This window comes from Hesperophylax consimilis, chromosome 10 (genome assembly GCF_061612785.1).
Source record: "Hesperophylax consimilis isolate HC1 chromosome 10, BYU_Hcon_1.0, whole genome shotgun sequence".
Lineage (NCBI taxonomy): Eukaryota > Metazoa > Arthropoda > Insecta > Trichoptera > Limnephilidae > Hesperophylax > Hesperophylax consimilis.
Window position 1 is genome coordinate 35146329 of NC_142845.1, and position 14094 is coordinate 35160422.

Below are 14094 nucleotides of genomic sequence, written 5' to 3' on the forward strand. Positions count from 1 at the left end.
TGAAGAAATATTTTTTTTAGCAGTTCAGATTTATATTTTTTATTGAGTAATTTATTATTTTATTTGTATTCCACTCAAACGAAACGATAGGGAAACCTTCAATTTATTTAAAGCACATTTTTTGGTATTCATAATGTACACCAATTCGGGATAAAGATTAATCAAAATAGTGATTTAGCATTAAGCTTCGCCTTAAATAGGTGACGCAGGTTAGATTTGTGTGTTAGTTTTTTTTCATCGCTTTAAATTTTATATCTCTTTTTTAAATATGTGGAATTGTCATGATGTTGAGTTATCATGGAACTATCGTATTTGTATGCCTTTCTTGAAAGAATTGAATTTTTATAAGGACAAAACAATTTATTTATAAAATCGGGCGCAAACAAAAAAATCGTCAGAATAAACGTAAAGGTTGTCCATGCCTTCAGAGGCCGCATGAGAAAAGAAAAAACGTGGCAAAGGTCTCTCGTCTGTCCGGATCTGTGTCGCGACTGTGACTGTATTGTGACTACATGACTGTGACTGTATTGTGACTACATGACTGTGACTGTTGTGTGCCTTGACTGACTGTGCCTGTGTTAGTGCCTGCACTTTCTACCGGAGGCGCGGACATCCGGCTCGCGGCTCGGGAGGGCCTGCCGAATCCGTAGGCCATTCACCCGCACCGGAAGGTCGTTCACCCAAAAGATTACCAGATCCGTCTCTTTCTTACATATACATACAGCAGACAAACACACAGTCATTAATTATCTTAAATACATCCATACGGTACTTTATAATATCGATATGTTTCTTTGGGTAAAGATTTCTAAACGGTTCACGGGGTCTAGTAAAGTGAAATCGATAACTTTGCAATGTCGGATCAATAGGCGTAACTACCGATGATTTAATACCGATTTCCCGAGCACGGTCGCGATTATTGATGTCCAGACCGATGTTGATAACGCAATAAATCAAAATCTATATACACTGGCAACACTATATACACTAATATAAAATACTAATAAATTGACAATGTCGAATTGACACATTAACTATCGTTTTTTATTTTATTTTTTTTTTTTTTTTTATATTTACTCCACACAGGAGGCCCTGAAGAAAATAATTTCCCTCAGGGCCTATGTCATCTTTGGGGATGCTGTGTGGAGGGTCTTTTTGTGGAGAGGAAGGAGTGAACATGGGTCTTGAAGAGTCCCATGTTGTAGGAGGGAGGAAACACAGAGGCCGGCAGTTCGTTCCACAGCCGAGCTGTTGAACTTAAGAACGAATCGTAGAAGCGACCCGTTCTCATGTGACAAGTGTCAACTGTGTACAAATGTTGGGCGCGCGTTTGGCGTGTATCCCGACTACGCACCGGTGCCGAAGGGATCAATGACGCTAGTTCTTCAGAGCATCTTCCATTGTAATACCGATAGAACAAGGACAGCATACCTACCTGACGCCTGTGCTCTAAAGATTGCAGTCCGTTTGTTAAGATTGGGGAATCTATCAAACGGACCGCCCGTTTCTGCACAGAGTCAAGGGTTTTTTTCAGGTATTTTGGGGCTCCAGACCAGAGATGGCTGCCAAATTCGACAGTAGGGCGCACTTGCGATTTGTACAGGGTGAGCAGTTGTGTACTATTAAAGTATCTGCGGGCCCTGTACAGTACGCCCAGCTTCTGAGAGGCCAACTTTACTCTAGCTTCGATGGAGCCCCCGTACCTGAGCTGGTCACTTATAGTTACACCAAGCATATCAATGGAAGGCCTGTTCGGAAGATTGCTTCCGTTGAAGGAGACTAGATTATCATTTGGATCCCTTTTAGACGTAATCAGACAGGATTGGGTCTTTGAAACATTAAATTCGACGAGATTATTTTTACCCCAGGAGGAAATACTCTCGAGATAACCGTCCATTCTCTGCTTCAAAGCCCTCCGAGCCGTTGGAGTTTGTGTGCCCTTTGGGGGCTTGTCAAACAAAAAGCTATCATGAACTGTACTGTCATCCGCGTAACAATGAATCGGTGCACATGTCAAAAGGTCATTGATGTGCAACAAAAACAAAGTTGGAGACAGAACCGATCCCTGTGGGACGCCAGCATTTATGGAGTGCGAGGAAGAGGTGAAACTGTCAGCAACCGCCTGAATCGACCTATCCCTTAAAAAGTCAGCAATCCACGTACACAGGGATGCGGGAAGTCCGTAAGAATGCAATTTGTTGACAAGTCCTCGGTGCCAGACCCGGTCAAAGGCCTTGGATATGTCTAGTGCGACCGTTTGGGTCTCACCGTGACGTTCCAGGCACCGCCCCCAAACATGCGTCACATACGCGAGAAGATCACCGCACGAGCGGTTCCGCCGGAATCCGTATTGACGGTCGTTGATAATTTTGTTCTTCTCGAGGTATGTGAGCAGTTTGTCGTTGATCACACGTTCCATCACTTTGGACAGAACTGATGTGATCGCTATGGGGCGGTAGTTGGCCGGGTTGGAGCGGTCACCTTTCTTGGGAATAGGGTGAATTACCGCTTTTTTCCAACCAGAGGGCACAGTGCCACACTTCAGGGACATTTTGAAGAGCTTTGTCAAAACTGAATCGTTGGCAGTCCGAGTGTATTTTTGACACTAAAAAGGGAATTAATTAGTTCATGAAGTCAATATTGACAACTAACAAATATTGTTTCTCGACACTGCGCGCTGGAACGGAATCAAATTGATAAATGAATCAAGTCGTTTGGATTGCATATACGATTTCTGTCAGTTCTAAGGGCTTAGTTAGTTCAACCCCATTTATAAATAAGCCTGTTATTTTGTATAACGAACGAAATTATCCTAAAAGTCGTGCATGTGGACAGTTTATCCGACATCTCAGAGGCCGCGCTAATAGTTGCGGCTTTTGTCTACCGACTGTCGAAATCATATTCTGACCGTGCTCGCAAATATCGCAAACTGACCAAGATGACGGATTTCGACAATTTCATATTGACATAAGGCTTTATCGATCGTCCGTGCTATACCTCCCGGACAGTGGAGAGAAAACCGACAGAATCGGGTATTTCATTGGGCACTTCGATATAAATTATAAATGAATTATGTAGGTACTTACTTATTCAAATTAATTAGGCATAGAAACATATGATTTTTTTTAAAGCAACACAAACGTTCCCGGGTTACCAATAACCTGACAATATTTGAAAATCTCCTAATACCTGATACCACCACAGTAAGCGGAAAATGTTGCTCGTGTTGTGATGGAGGACTTAGCCAGCCGAGGAATTGAACACACTACGCCTGGTTGGGACCCAAACGCGATGTCAACTCAGCCACCTACCGGATTATTAGATTTATATTTATTTTAATTCAAGCTCACCTAATTGACAATGATAAAACAATCCAAAAATTTTATGAAAAACATAGCAGAGGAAGACGAAATCGAAAATTCGAAATCTACATGACTGGTACGAGTGCAGTTCCGCTAAGTTGTTCCTGGCTATGACCTACCTACAGAGTGAAGATTGTAGTAATGATAACCAACCCCCGATATGATAGGGCACCAGAAGAGATGTTTCAAGACATGCCACCCTAACCACGACTTCCGGCATTTTTTGGTACCTAGCATATTGTGAAAAACTTAATTTATTTTTTTCTTATTTTCTATATTACTATTAAAATTCTTTTGAAAAAATACTGTATTTTCACAAAATTAAATGTTACATGTAAAAATATAGAGACATCTATTTTTCAGGAGACGAAGTTAGGTCATCAACTACCCTTCAATCCCTAAGGCTCCATACAATAACGAACTATCGTAAGAATATATAATATTTTTTCATATATGTATTTCCAGCTTAATGATTTTTAAGATAATTACATTGAAAAAGACGTTTAAAAATATTATTTTATAAATTTGAAAAAAAATATGTACCCCTGGTGGGACTCGAACCCACAATCCCCGGCTTAGGAGGCCGATGCCTTATCCATTAGGCCACAGGGGCCGGTGCCATTATTGTGTATTTCTTCCTACTGGTTCTATTATGACCCAAATAAACCTAAATAGTGAAATAAATTTCTGGAAACAAAATCTGCACGATGTTCACTTTTGTTTATGTCTCTTTTTACTTGTCCAAAACCTAACCTATGCCTAACCTCAAAAAACTTATTAGCTGTCAAAGTTGTGTGTGTGTTTACCGTAGATTTATAAAAGAATAGCTTGTGCTACATCTTGTTTTTTAAATATATAAATCAATCTTAATTTGGAAATGTCGTGTACAATTTGCGATGCAGAAGTATCTAAATACAAATGTCCTGTTTGCCGCGAACCGTAGTAAGTTTTTCACGTGCTGGAAACAGCTCTTTAAAATTGATTTATACTAGTTATAATAGTCGTGTCTATGTTTTATTGGGATCCTATTAAGTTCTTTTCTCATTTGATTTATTTTTGTATATTTGCATTATCTTAGAATGCATCTCACAGCTATTTTTTTTACTTTTAGTTGTTCAGCTTTCATTCATTGGCCAAATGATACCATAGAGCAGTAATTTAAATATGGAGTCACTGTTGTTTTATAAATAAGCTCTGCAGTATTTATTTTGTTTCTCAGTCTTCTATTGATTTTCAGTGCTAATGTATCATTCTATGTCTACTGTTTACAGTTGTTCCGTCATTTGTTGTAAGCAACATAAAGAAAATAAATGCTCACCTCCCCCACGTGCTGAAAATGTAGAAGAAGAAAAATCCAGCTCCCTGTCGACGTACAGATTTCCAACTGAAGACACCGTGGCCATAGAAAAGTTGCAGCTTTTAGGTAAATATTACACAAGAGATACTTACAACCTACATGACTGTGGCTCAACCACAAGTAGCCTACTGATGTGCACTCTTTGAAGCTGGTTTCCGTAAACAGCGCTACCCGAATTACCCTAAAGGTTGTAGCAAAACCCGGTCGCCATTAAGAATAAAAAAAAAAAGTAATTGTTTTATTTTATATTATAATATCATGTCACAAAGTATTTGCTTAATAGAATGAACTTTGTCATTTGTCGCCTAGGAACTACTTGAGAATGATGTGACATTTCATATGTCAATTGACTTTTTTTTCCAACCTTAACCCACACCTTCTCCGCTAAATCCTTTCTTATGTAAGATATCGATAGGGGGGAGGTATCAATCGGGCTCAGGAAAAAATAAGTGTCTTAGTTATGGTAGTTTTATTTACAACTGTACAGTTCACATATAATATTCGTTCAATGCAGCGCCCTTGAGGTGTTTTTGCACAAAAACGGCGCTATACAAGTCATCCAAGTATTATTATTAATGCTAGAGAATGGTAGAAAAAGAGCAAAGATAGAGAGCGTCTATTTCACAAATAGTCTTAATACTACAGAGCGTTTAGTCTATTGAAATTTGTACACAGACGGTGGCACACGACGGAGTGCTTTAGTATGAGGGCACTGAATTTAGTCTATAAATTACTTTTCGAATTACACTTCGCGGTGATCTACTTCCCAAAGGGCGGTCACGGTCCTGAGGGGGGACTTCCACAGTCGGACAGTCCGCGGTAGGGTTGGCAGTTAAGAGTCTGCAGCTTAGGGAGAACTGACTTTGGCTCCAAAAGTCGGCCTTTTTGATGGAGCTCGAACGTGACTGCATGGTTTTGGTTCATTATCATCTCGTATCGAGAGATTTCAGGAAGTTTTAAAATTAATACATATTCTGGTAAATTATAGTTATATTTTTCCCAACTCCAGAATAAATTTAACATTCAAATCATGCTCGAAACCATTTCTGTCTAACGAGAAGTAGATGCATATGCAACTAGCGTAGCGTTCTACCAGCACTGTCACTAGGATGCAGCTGATGTCAAACCTGTATGCGACGCTTACAAAACTCAAGTCGTTTGTAAGTATGTCAATGTAAAAATGGCCTTAAAAATGATTTGACTGTAATTACTGTGTAGCAGTATTCGTATTTGTTTTTATGAGCATATTAATTTATTTTTTATTGCCTACAAATATGTTTATATTATTTTTATTTTTAAAAGACTGATAAATATTAATGGATTACGGATAACCTGACAATATTTGAAAGACTCCTCCTGTCATGATTTTAAGTAGAAGATGTTCCTTGAGTAATGATGGAAGACTTAGCTAGGAGAAGAATTGAACCCATGACTTGTCAATTCAGCCCCTAAATGGACAGCTTTTATACCAGATTTAAATTAGTAGCATAGTGGTCCAAAAATGTAGGTTCCTCCCAGCTGTTGCAGGATTAATCCTCTGCTAACTAAGTTCTTTGTCAATGCACAAGAAACTTTTTCCACTTGTAATGGTGGTGTTAGGAGGAATTCAAATGTTGAAGGGTTTATTGTAACCATAGAATGTTTATTTCTTTTTAAAATATAGAAAACTCGATACCTCCCTAGTTTGTTAGTTTTTCTTTTGGCCGCTTGCAAAGATGATGATGTCGGCTTGTGGCACGTTCCCACCTCATCTATGAAATAGATCAGTGAGAACAGGCTTTCTATGCCATATAATGCCCAATAAAAAAAATGTTAAATCAACTTCAACTTTCATTCTATTCTATATAGAATCGACAATAAAATAGAGCTAAAGTGAACCCGCAACAATTCCTTTCCATTTTCGAACAATTTGTTTTAAGAAATATTATATAGAATAGACCACTCCGTGGTCAAAAGGTAAGAATCTCGACCGGCAATCTGCAAATCACAGGTTCAAATTCCTGCGTGCATAAATTTTATTTGATTAATTTGTGTTTTTTTAATATCACAATTTATTAATTTCAAATAATATATATTATATTTGCGGCACGTTCCGGAGTGGAAGATACTCTCATTATCGCCCTGGTGTAAGACCACCATTGAGAATTTAAATGTTACTTGAAATGATAATACAAATATACAAAGAATCTAAATTATTTAGCATTCGTAAATTATTTATATTACAAACAATGAAATATTTATTTAAAAACAAAAATAATTTCAAAATAAATGAAAACAGAATGAGCAAAAGAACAAATAATATATTTTACACCCCCCAAACAAATACTAAATTAATGCAGACACATAGCAGTTTTATTGGTCCTCGTACATTTAACCTTCTACCACTACAAACTCAAATGATAAATAAAACAATAGAATATGTTAAGGAGGTAAAATTATGGCTGAATGACGCAGATATTGAAACGCTTTTTATATAAATTTATTGATCCTTTCTACAACTCACTTGCTGAAACTTTATAAACTATTGTACATAATGTTTTCTCTTTACTTTTATAATAACTATAAAAAAAAAAAAACTTTTTCTACTTATATATATTATACTTAGGTACTTGAAATATAGTAATGGTTTTATATTACCCACAGTGAGGCAGTGCCTTAGTGGGTTTTCATTTCTTGTGTATACAATTTTGGTAATATATATTATGTTATTATTTACTGTCTATTATTATGTATAATATATGTAAAGAAATGAAAATAAATAAAGTAAAAAATAATAAAAAAAATGGCTGAAATGGCTTTATCCGTGTATGGAGACCAGATCTGAATAGCCAGGTACTTCCCCATCTTTCTCTTCCCCATCTCCAACCCCTCCCAATTACCTTCAGCCTCACAACATTCCCCAATTGGGGATGCCACTCTCTCACTTGCTCTAGACAGTTGGTAGCAGTTAGGACTCTTGTGCGGTATTCACGTAAACAAAAAAAAAATATATATCTGATGGAATCCCAGTTATACATTGGAACTTTTCATTTTTTTATTAATAATTGTCTAAAACTAACTAACCATCACGCCGTTTTCTCGTAGGGGTATGCAAAGAGGATGAACCGCCAAACAACTCGGTCTTGGCACACACTCCGTGCCTCTTTCAAAATCATGCATCGTCTCTTACATACTCTTCTATTATTCTGACTCTGGACATGACCTGACTCAAATACCTTCTTTACTTGATCGTGCCATGTATTCCTCGGGCGTCCCCGACTTCTTCCGTATTCACATTTGCGTCATATATTCTCCTTACACTCCTTTCTTCGTTCATTCGTTCCACATACCCAAACCATCTGAGCGTTCCTTTCATAATCTTACTCTCATTACGCTTACATCATCCTTGAATTATTTGTGAATCTCCACATTTCTCATACGATCGATCATACATGGTTTTACCAAACAGGGATCTCATTTCTACAACATTCGGTCTACTTTCATCCTTCCTTAGCCAGTTCCATGCTTCACTTCCATACATCAGGGTAGGTATAGGTAACGCAACGAAAGAAGGAAGCAATAAAAATGCTTAGAATTGATGTATTGGTCTATCTGTGTGAACGTCAAGCGCCGCCCACTAACGCGATAAGGCTCTCTGTCTTGCTTACGCTCACTTATTGTAACTAGTTAGAAGAGAGGCAAGTTTTAACAATACCGTTACGGGGTATACTTACGGGGTGTCCTATTCATTCAGTTCGTAATTTGATTTAAACATACGTGCACCTACATATCGCAAGTGAAATAATTACCAATTTTTGAATTTGAAATAATAAATAGTTTTCATCATTTTTAATTCGAATTAGTAGATTTACAGAGTGTTTTTAAAGTGTGCAAGTGAATATTTATTACGACATCATGGAGTCCTGTTACAAAACGGGACGTGGCAAATCACTGAATGGACAAAGTTGTGAAATTTTATTCCGCGTGTTTAATTATTTTATGCATAATATAAAAAACGGTGGTCAATTTTTAAGCATGACTGACTTATATGATTTGACGTCTATGGCAACTGGAGTATCGCAGACTAGTATTCGACATATCGTAACTGGAGTGGCAAAGGAAGCAGAAACACAACCGTCATCATCGTCAACTCAACGACCAACCTTCAGCACACCAGGGAAGAAACGACGCAGACTATCAACCAAATCAGATGTAGATGATTTCGATAAGGAAGTTATTAGAAGATGTGTGTATGATTTTCATTTAGTTCATAAGTCTTTGCCAACGATGAAAAAGATTCATAGTGTTCTGAAAGGGGACATCGACTACGCAGGGTGTATAACTACGTTAAGGAAAGTTGTTCACAATTTGGGTTTTCGATGGAGAAAAACAGAAACAAACCGAAAGTTGCTTATTGAAAAAAATGATATCCGACTTAAACGTACCACATATCTCACTAAATTAGAAGAATATAGGAATGACGGACGTCCAATTGTGTATTCTGATGAAACATACATTCATAGTACACATACAACACCGCGTGCGTGGACTGACAACTCCAATAAAGGAGCTAAAGTTCCTGTGTCTAAAGGCAAACGTCTAATAATACTTCATGCATGCAGTGAAAATGGTTTTGTACCCAACGCACTGTTAACATTTAAATCTGATCAGAGGACTGGCGACTAACATGGTGCTATGAATTCTGCCAATTACAGAAAATGGATCACGGAAAAGGTTTTGCCAAATCTGGAACCAAAATCTGTGCTTGTTATAGACAATGCGTCATACCACAATGAAGAATGCGAAAGGATCCCGACATCAAGTTCAAGAAAAGGAGTTATGCTGACCTGGTTGGAAAAGCATGGAATACCGTATCCGATTAAAAACACAATACCAATATTGTATGATATTATTAAGCTCCACAAGATACGAGTCAAGAAATACATTCTGGACCAATTGCTGGAAAAGCATGGTCACTCAGTATTGCGTCTGCCACCATACCACCCGGAGCTGAACCCAATCGAACTCTGTTGGGGAATAATAAAAGGACGCGTAGCTGTCAGGAATGTTACTTTTACGATGGATTCCGTCCAGACTTTACTTGGAGAAGAAGTTGTCGCAATTAATGCCCAGACATTCAAAGACATTTTTAGAAAGGTCAAGGAACAAGAGGATAAATACGAAAAATTAGAACCCAAGATCGATACTTACACTGATGAATTCACAATACATCTTGGGGAATCAGATGAAGATACCTCCGTTGGATCATCTTTGGGATCTTCAATCAGTGGGGAAATAAGTGGTATAGGTGAACTTTTAGATGATTCTGACTAATGTGCTAAAGGTCCAGTGGGATAGTTTTTATCGTAAATTATTGATATTATCTCACTGTTCTTAAAAATTTTGTTGCTTATATTTTCATTTCATTTATATACTTTTTATCTCCATCATAACTTTATTTATACTATTTTTTTCTCATGTTAAAGTATTTTATCATGTTAATATGTACTGCTTTTATTATTTATGTAAAAGCCCTCTGGGCGCAAAACAAAATAAATAAAGAAACAACTAACAAATTAATGTTCTCCAAAACGAGCTTGAAAAAAAAATCATTTGTCATATACTTGGTTTATAAATGTGTAAAATCTACTACTTAAGAAATTCTAAAAATTATAGTACTTTATTTAAAATTAAATATCTAGTCATATAAACATTGGGAACTCATATGTCATAAATATATTGGTTTATAAATGTGTACATTCTAATTATACAATTATAAATGTTCTCTAAAAAATGGTATGGAAAGAATCTCCTACTTATGATCTCACTGAAGAAACCACTCATTCACTCTGAATGCAATTATTGATGTTTTCCGAAATGACCCTGTAAAAAAAATCACATCTTTGCGATTCTTTCAAAGACATAAAGAAACCATCCCTTCGTTAAAATAGATAAATAAATATTCTAGGAAACGATAAAATTTTGGAAATGTGGGTTTATTATACTTCTAGGAAATATATCAAATTAACATTAAACATGCTTTGTAAAATAAATATTTCTGGTCAGAATAATAATTATTCCCCGAAAAACAATTAGGTATAAATTCCAATTGCCGTAATTTCCGTGAATTAGGGTCATTATCGATGGAAGTTTGTTATGTACAGCATTCTTACATAAATGACTAAGAATTGTTAGCAATACCATTGTCTTTTTTAAGAATACCTACCCATTTGAATTCAATCCTGAAAATTATCACATTAGTTTAGAAAAAAAAATGATAAACTTCAATATTTCAATAACGATGTCGTAAAACAAAATAAGTTTTATGTGACCGACTTCAACACGCTTTGGCTTAGGACGGGTTGTTTCGGAAAATTTGAACAATTCATCAAATTTCAACGTTCATTTTCGGGTTCTGTGAAAGACTTATTCAAGTTCTGTTTTTATATTATTGTAGGCTAGTTGCTTGACAAAACTGAAATAAAAACAGAACTTGAAAAAATCTTTAACAGAACTTGAAAATGAACGTTGAAATTTGATGAATTATTCAGATTCTCCGAAACAACCCGTCCTTAGAGTTCATCAATTGTTTTTTTTTTCAATCTTAAATCGAAACACGCTGTATGTAAGTTTTGCATCTGTGTGAGTACTGTGATGAAGCCAACTTAACTTGCGAGACCTATACCAGCACTCACACATTGTGGACTGCTAGCTTCGCTTCTTTGGACAATTTTTTGTTAGCACCAACCGCGTTCAGTTCTCCATTAATGGAGTTTCCTGCATTTACCCTTCTTTAATTATCTCTTATCAGCCTTCCCATCTCTCGTACTTCCCAAATACAGAAATAATAATATTGATTGGAGGACCATTGACTAATGAATTATTTACCTGTTCGCAGAGCAAAGTGAAGGCTTGAGGAATTGCATCCGGAACCCACATTTGAAAGCTATCCTTAAGACCTTGGACAGTTGTGATGCCCCCGCACAAATGCTGAAAAACTTCATGCAGGAACCAATCTTCATAGAGTATGTCGAAGAGTGCCTTAAAGTTGTAGCACCGGAAGAAAACAAAAAGAAACCTGATATTTTAGAAGAACTATTAACATCATAAATTAATAATAAACATATTAATATAATAAGTTGTCAATTTTATACAGCGCCTTTTAGTGATTCAATCACTTGGGATCTACGATAATTCAACACATCACTTTTCATGACTTTATATCACTTTTTAAAGGTGTTTGGAATTGCCATTTTGATGAGTCATCCGGTCACCAATCACTTCAAAGGAGCTTGGCATTGGTTATAGTAAAAGGTAGACTTTTATAAAGAAAGTTTGTGTTTTAATTGACTATAGATCCTTCTTTCAAAGGGATCTCAAGTATCCAATACTCAACAATTCAATTATCATGGCGATAATGCCATAAATCTGCGCGGAGGTGTCGGCGAGGTTGTGAAAGCATTCTAGTTTTGACGATTAGTTCATCAACGATTGGTAGCGACACGGAAATCGTGATTTCAATAGCGACTTGTTCAGACTGTGCGTGACAAGTTTTTTGCGACATGAGTACACAATATTAATATTGGATACTTGCATATCCCTGTAAAAAAAGGGCCTTAAAGTTAACAAAGCCAGTTTTTGACTTGTTCAGATTAAATGGCAGGTCATTCCAATAATGCGTACCTGGCACATTGAATGCTCTGTCCATCTCTCAAAACTTTGGAATATTCATAGGAGAGGGTTTAACCTTGTTGGATGCATCGGACTTGACTGACCTGAGTATGATCTGCTTTGCTCAGTTGTCCCTTACACAATGATTAATGATTATGCAAAAATAGTTTAGGTATACATTGTAAGGCCCACTGTGATTTTAAATACTGGGTAGACAGTGTCGGTTGTAGTCATGTACAATCAATTAACGTCTATACCTTTCAACTGATTCTGTCTGCATATTTTGCAAGTTGTGTTTACGCAGGCCTGTAGAAGTTACTTCCTGTTATATATTGACTGCTCCGAGATTGTGTAAAATGGGCTACATGCACTTGTTACCAAAGTGTTTGCATTGTACTTACGTCGCTGATATCAGCATGTCTAAATTGTCTGCTCCAGAATCGACGATCTTGTGAAATCTTTATAAACCCATGAGGGTTAATTTCTATTTGTAAAAATGTATCTAAATACTATGTAATTAGATACATTTTATTATATATTTGTGCATATAAATTTGTCTAAATAAATCTTTTGTTTTCTCATTTTTTAATCTTGTTCCTATTCTACTACAGCTGTGAATATTTGTTTGGTAGTTCCTTCAAGCAGATTCCAAAAACACCCACAGAACAGAATCAGCACTAGTAGACTGGTAGACGGTAAGTGCTCTAAAAAATTCCCTAAATCGTTTAAAGATGCTATTGATGATAATTCCGCAGGCTACCCAGAGTACAGGAGAAAATTTTTCTGAAAATTACGTCATTTCGGATATACGTATCGACAATCGATTTGCTGTTCCATATAATGCATTCCTTAGCAAAAATATGATGCTCATATTAATGTTGAAATTTGTTCCTCTGTGGACAGTATTAAATATATACATATTCATAAATATAAATCTAAAGGTTTTGATTGCGCTAGAATCGAAATAATACAAGAAGCTGGAAATTTGGAAGAGAATGCGGTTATTCAATATAGTGAAATTACGCATTATATCAATTGTCGGTATGTAAGTGCCCCTGAAGTTGTCTGGAAAATTATGGAAAATCCTATGCATGATCAATCTCATTCAATTTTACTTCTGGCTTTACATCTGTTTATTTTGTAGAAGAGCGGGAGGAACAGGTTCTCAGGGAAGCATCTACAAGGAACCTCTTTAACAGCGTGGTTCCAATTGAATCTTCAAGATATTGAGGGACGCTCTATTCTGTATCAATATGTACCAAATAAGTCTTTTCAGCTGGTAAAAAGTGGACGAGGCGGCAACATCATTGGACGAATACCTTCAATTTCTCCTAGAAATATAGAACTGTATCATTTACGGCTGATTCTTATAAAGGTGGCTGGAGCTACATAATTTGAATCTTTGCGAACTGTTAATGGCAATTTACTAGCTACTTTTCATGATGCCGCGCGTGAACTGGAGCTCATTGACGATATAGGAGAATGGACGCAGTGCGTGACGGAGGCTTCATTGTATTTGATGCCTAAAACTCTTCGACATCTATTTGTTTTAATAAGCGGAGCGGGTTTTTAACTATCAGTTATAATTAATCCTTTATTTAAAACTATGTAACATCAAGTCCTTCAGATAGACGCAGTAATGTCGATCTGATGAAAGGACGCAGAAATTATAGTGGGATGTAAATATAATATGTTTATTCAATTTGGTTTATTTACTATGTATGT

At 36.5% G+C, this 14094-nt stretch overlaps 2 protein-coding genes and 1 non-coding gene across 3 annotated transcripts; 2 read left to right on the forward strand and 1 right to left on the reverse strand.

Moving 5' to 3' along the window:
- Positions 1-3902: 3902 nt before the first annotated feature.
- On the reverse strand, positions 3903-3975 carry TRNAR-CCU (transfer RNA arginine (anticodon CCU)). The gene has a single exon. It is a non-coding gene; the product is annotated as a tRNA-Arg (tRNA).
- A 129-nt stretch (positions 3976-4104) lies between these two features.
- On the forward strand, positions 4105-12929 carry LOC149420690 (zinc finger HIT domain-containing protein 3-like). The gene is made up of 3 exons (XM_089636274.1): positions 4105-4304; positions 4634-4785; positions 11597-12929. Exons 1-3 carry the CDS (start codon positions 4240-4242, stop codon positions 11806-11808), a joined length of 429 nt encoding a protein of 142 aa, XP_089492400.1. The 5' UTR covers positions 4105-4239; the 3' UTR covers positions 11809-12929.
- Positions 9394-10177, forward strand: LOC149420691 (uncharacterized). Its single transcript, XM_089636273.1, has one exon. The coding sequence runs from the start codon at positions 9394-9396 to the stop codon at positions 10030-10032; it is 639 nt and encodes a 212-aa protein (XP_089492399.1). The 3' UTR covers positions 10033-10177.
- Positions 12930-14094: the final 1165 nt, after the last annotated feature.

What these genes read in the sequence shown, in the direction of transcription:
- LOC149420690 (XM_089636274.1), top strand. Translation starts at nt 4,240, where the DNA reads ATGTCGTGTACAATTTGCGATGCAGAAGTATCTAAATACAAATGTCCT. An exon ending in CCTGTTTGCCGCGAACCGTA is followed by an intron (nt 4,305 to 4,633) that starts GTAAGTTTTTCA and finishes TACTGTTTACAG; the next exon opens with TTGTTCCGTCATTTGTTGTA. An exon ending in AGAAAAGTTGCAGCTTTTAG is followed by an intron (nt 4,786 to 11,596) that starts GTAAATATTACA and finishes ACCTGTTCGCAG; the next exon opens with AGCAAAGTGAAGGCTTGAGG.
- LOC149420691 (XM_089636273.1), top strand. Translation starts at nt 9,394, where the DNA reads ATGAATTCTGCCAATTACAGAAAATGGATCACGGAAAAGGTTTTGCCA.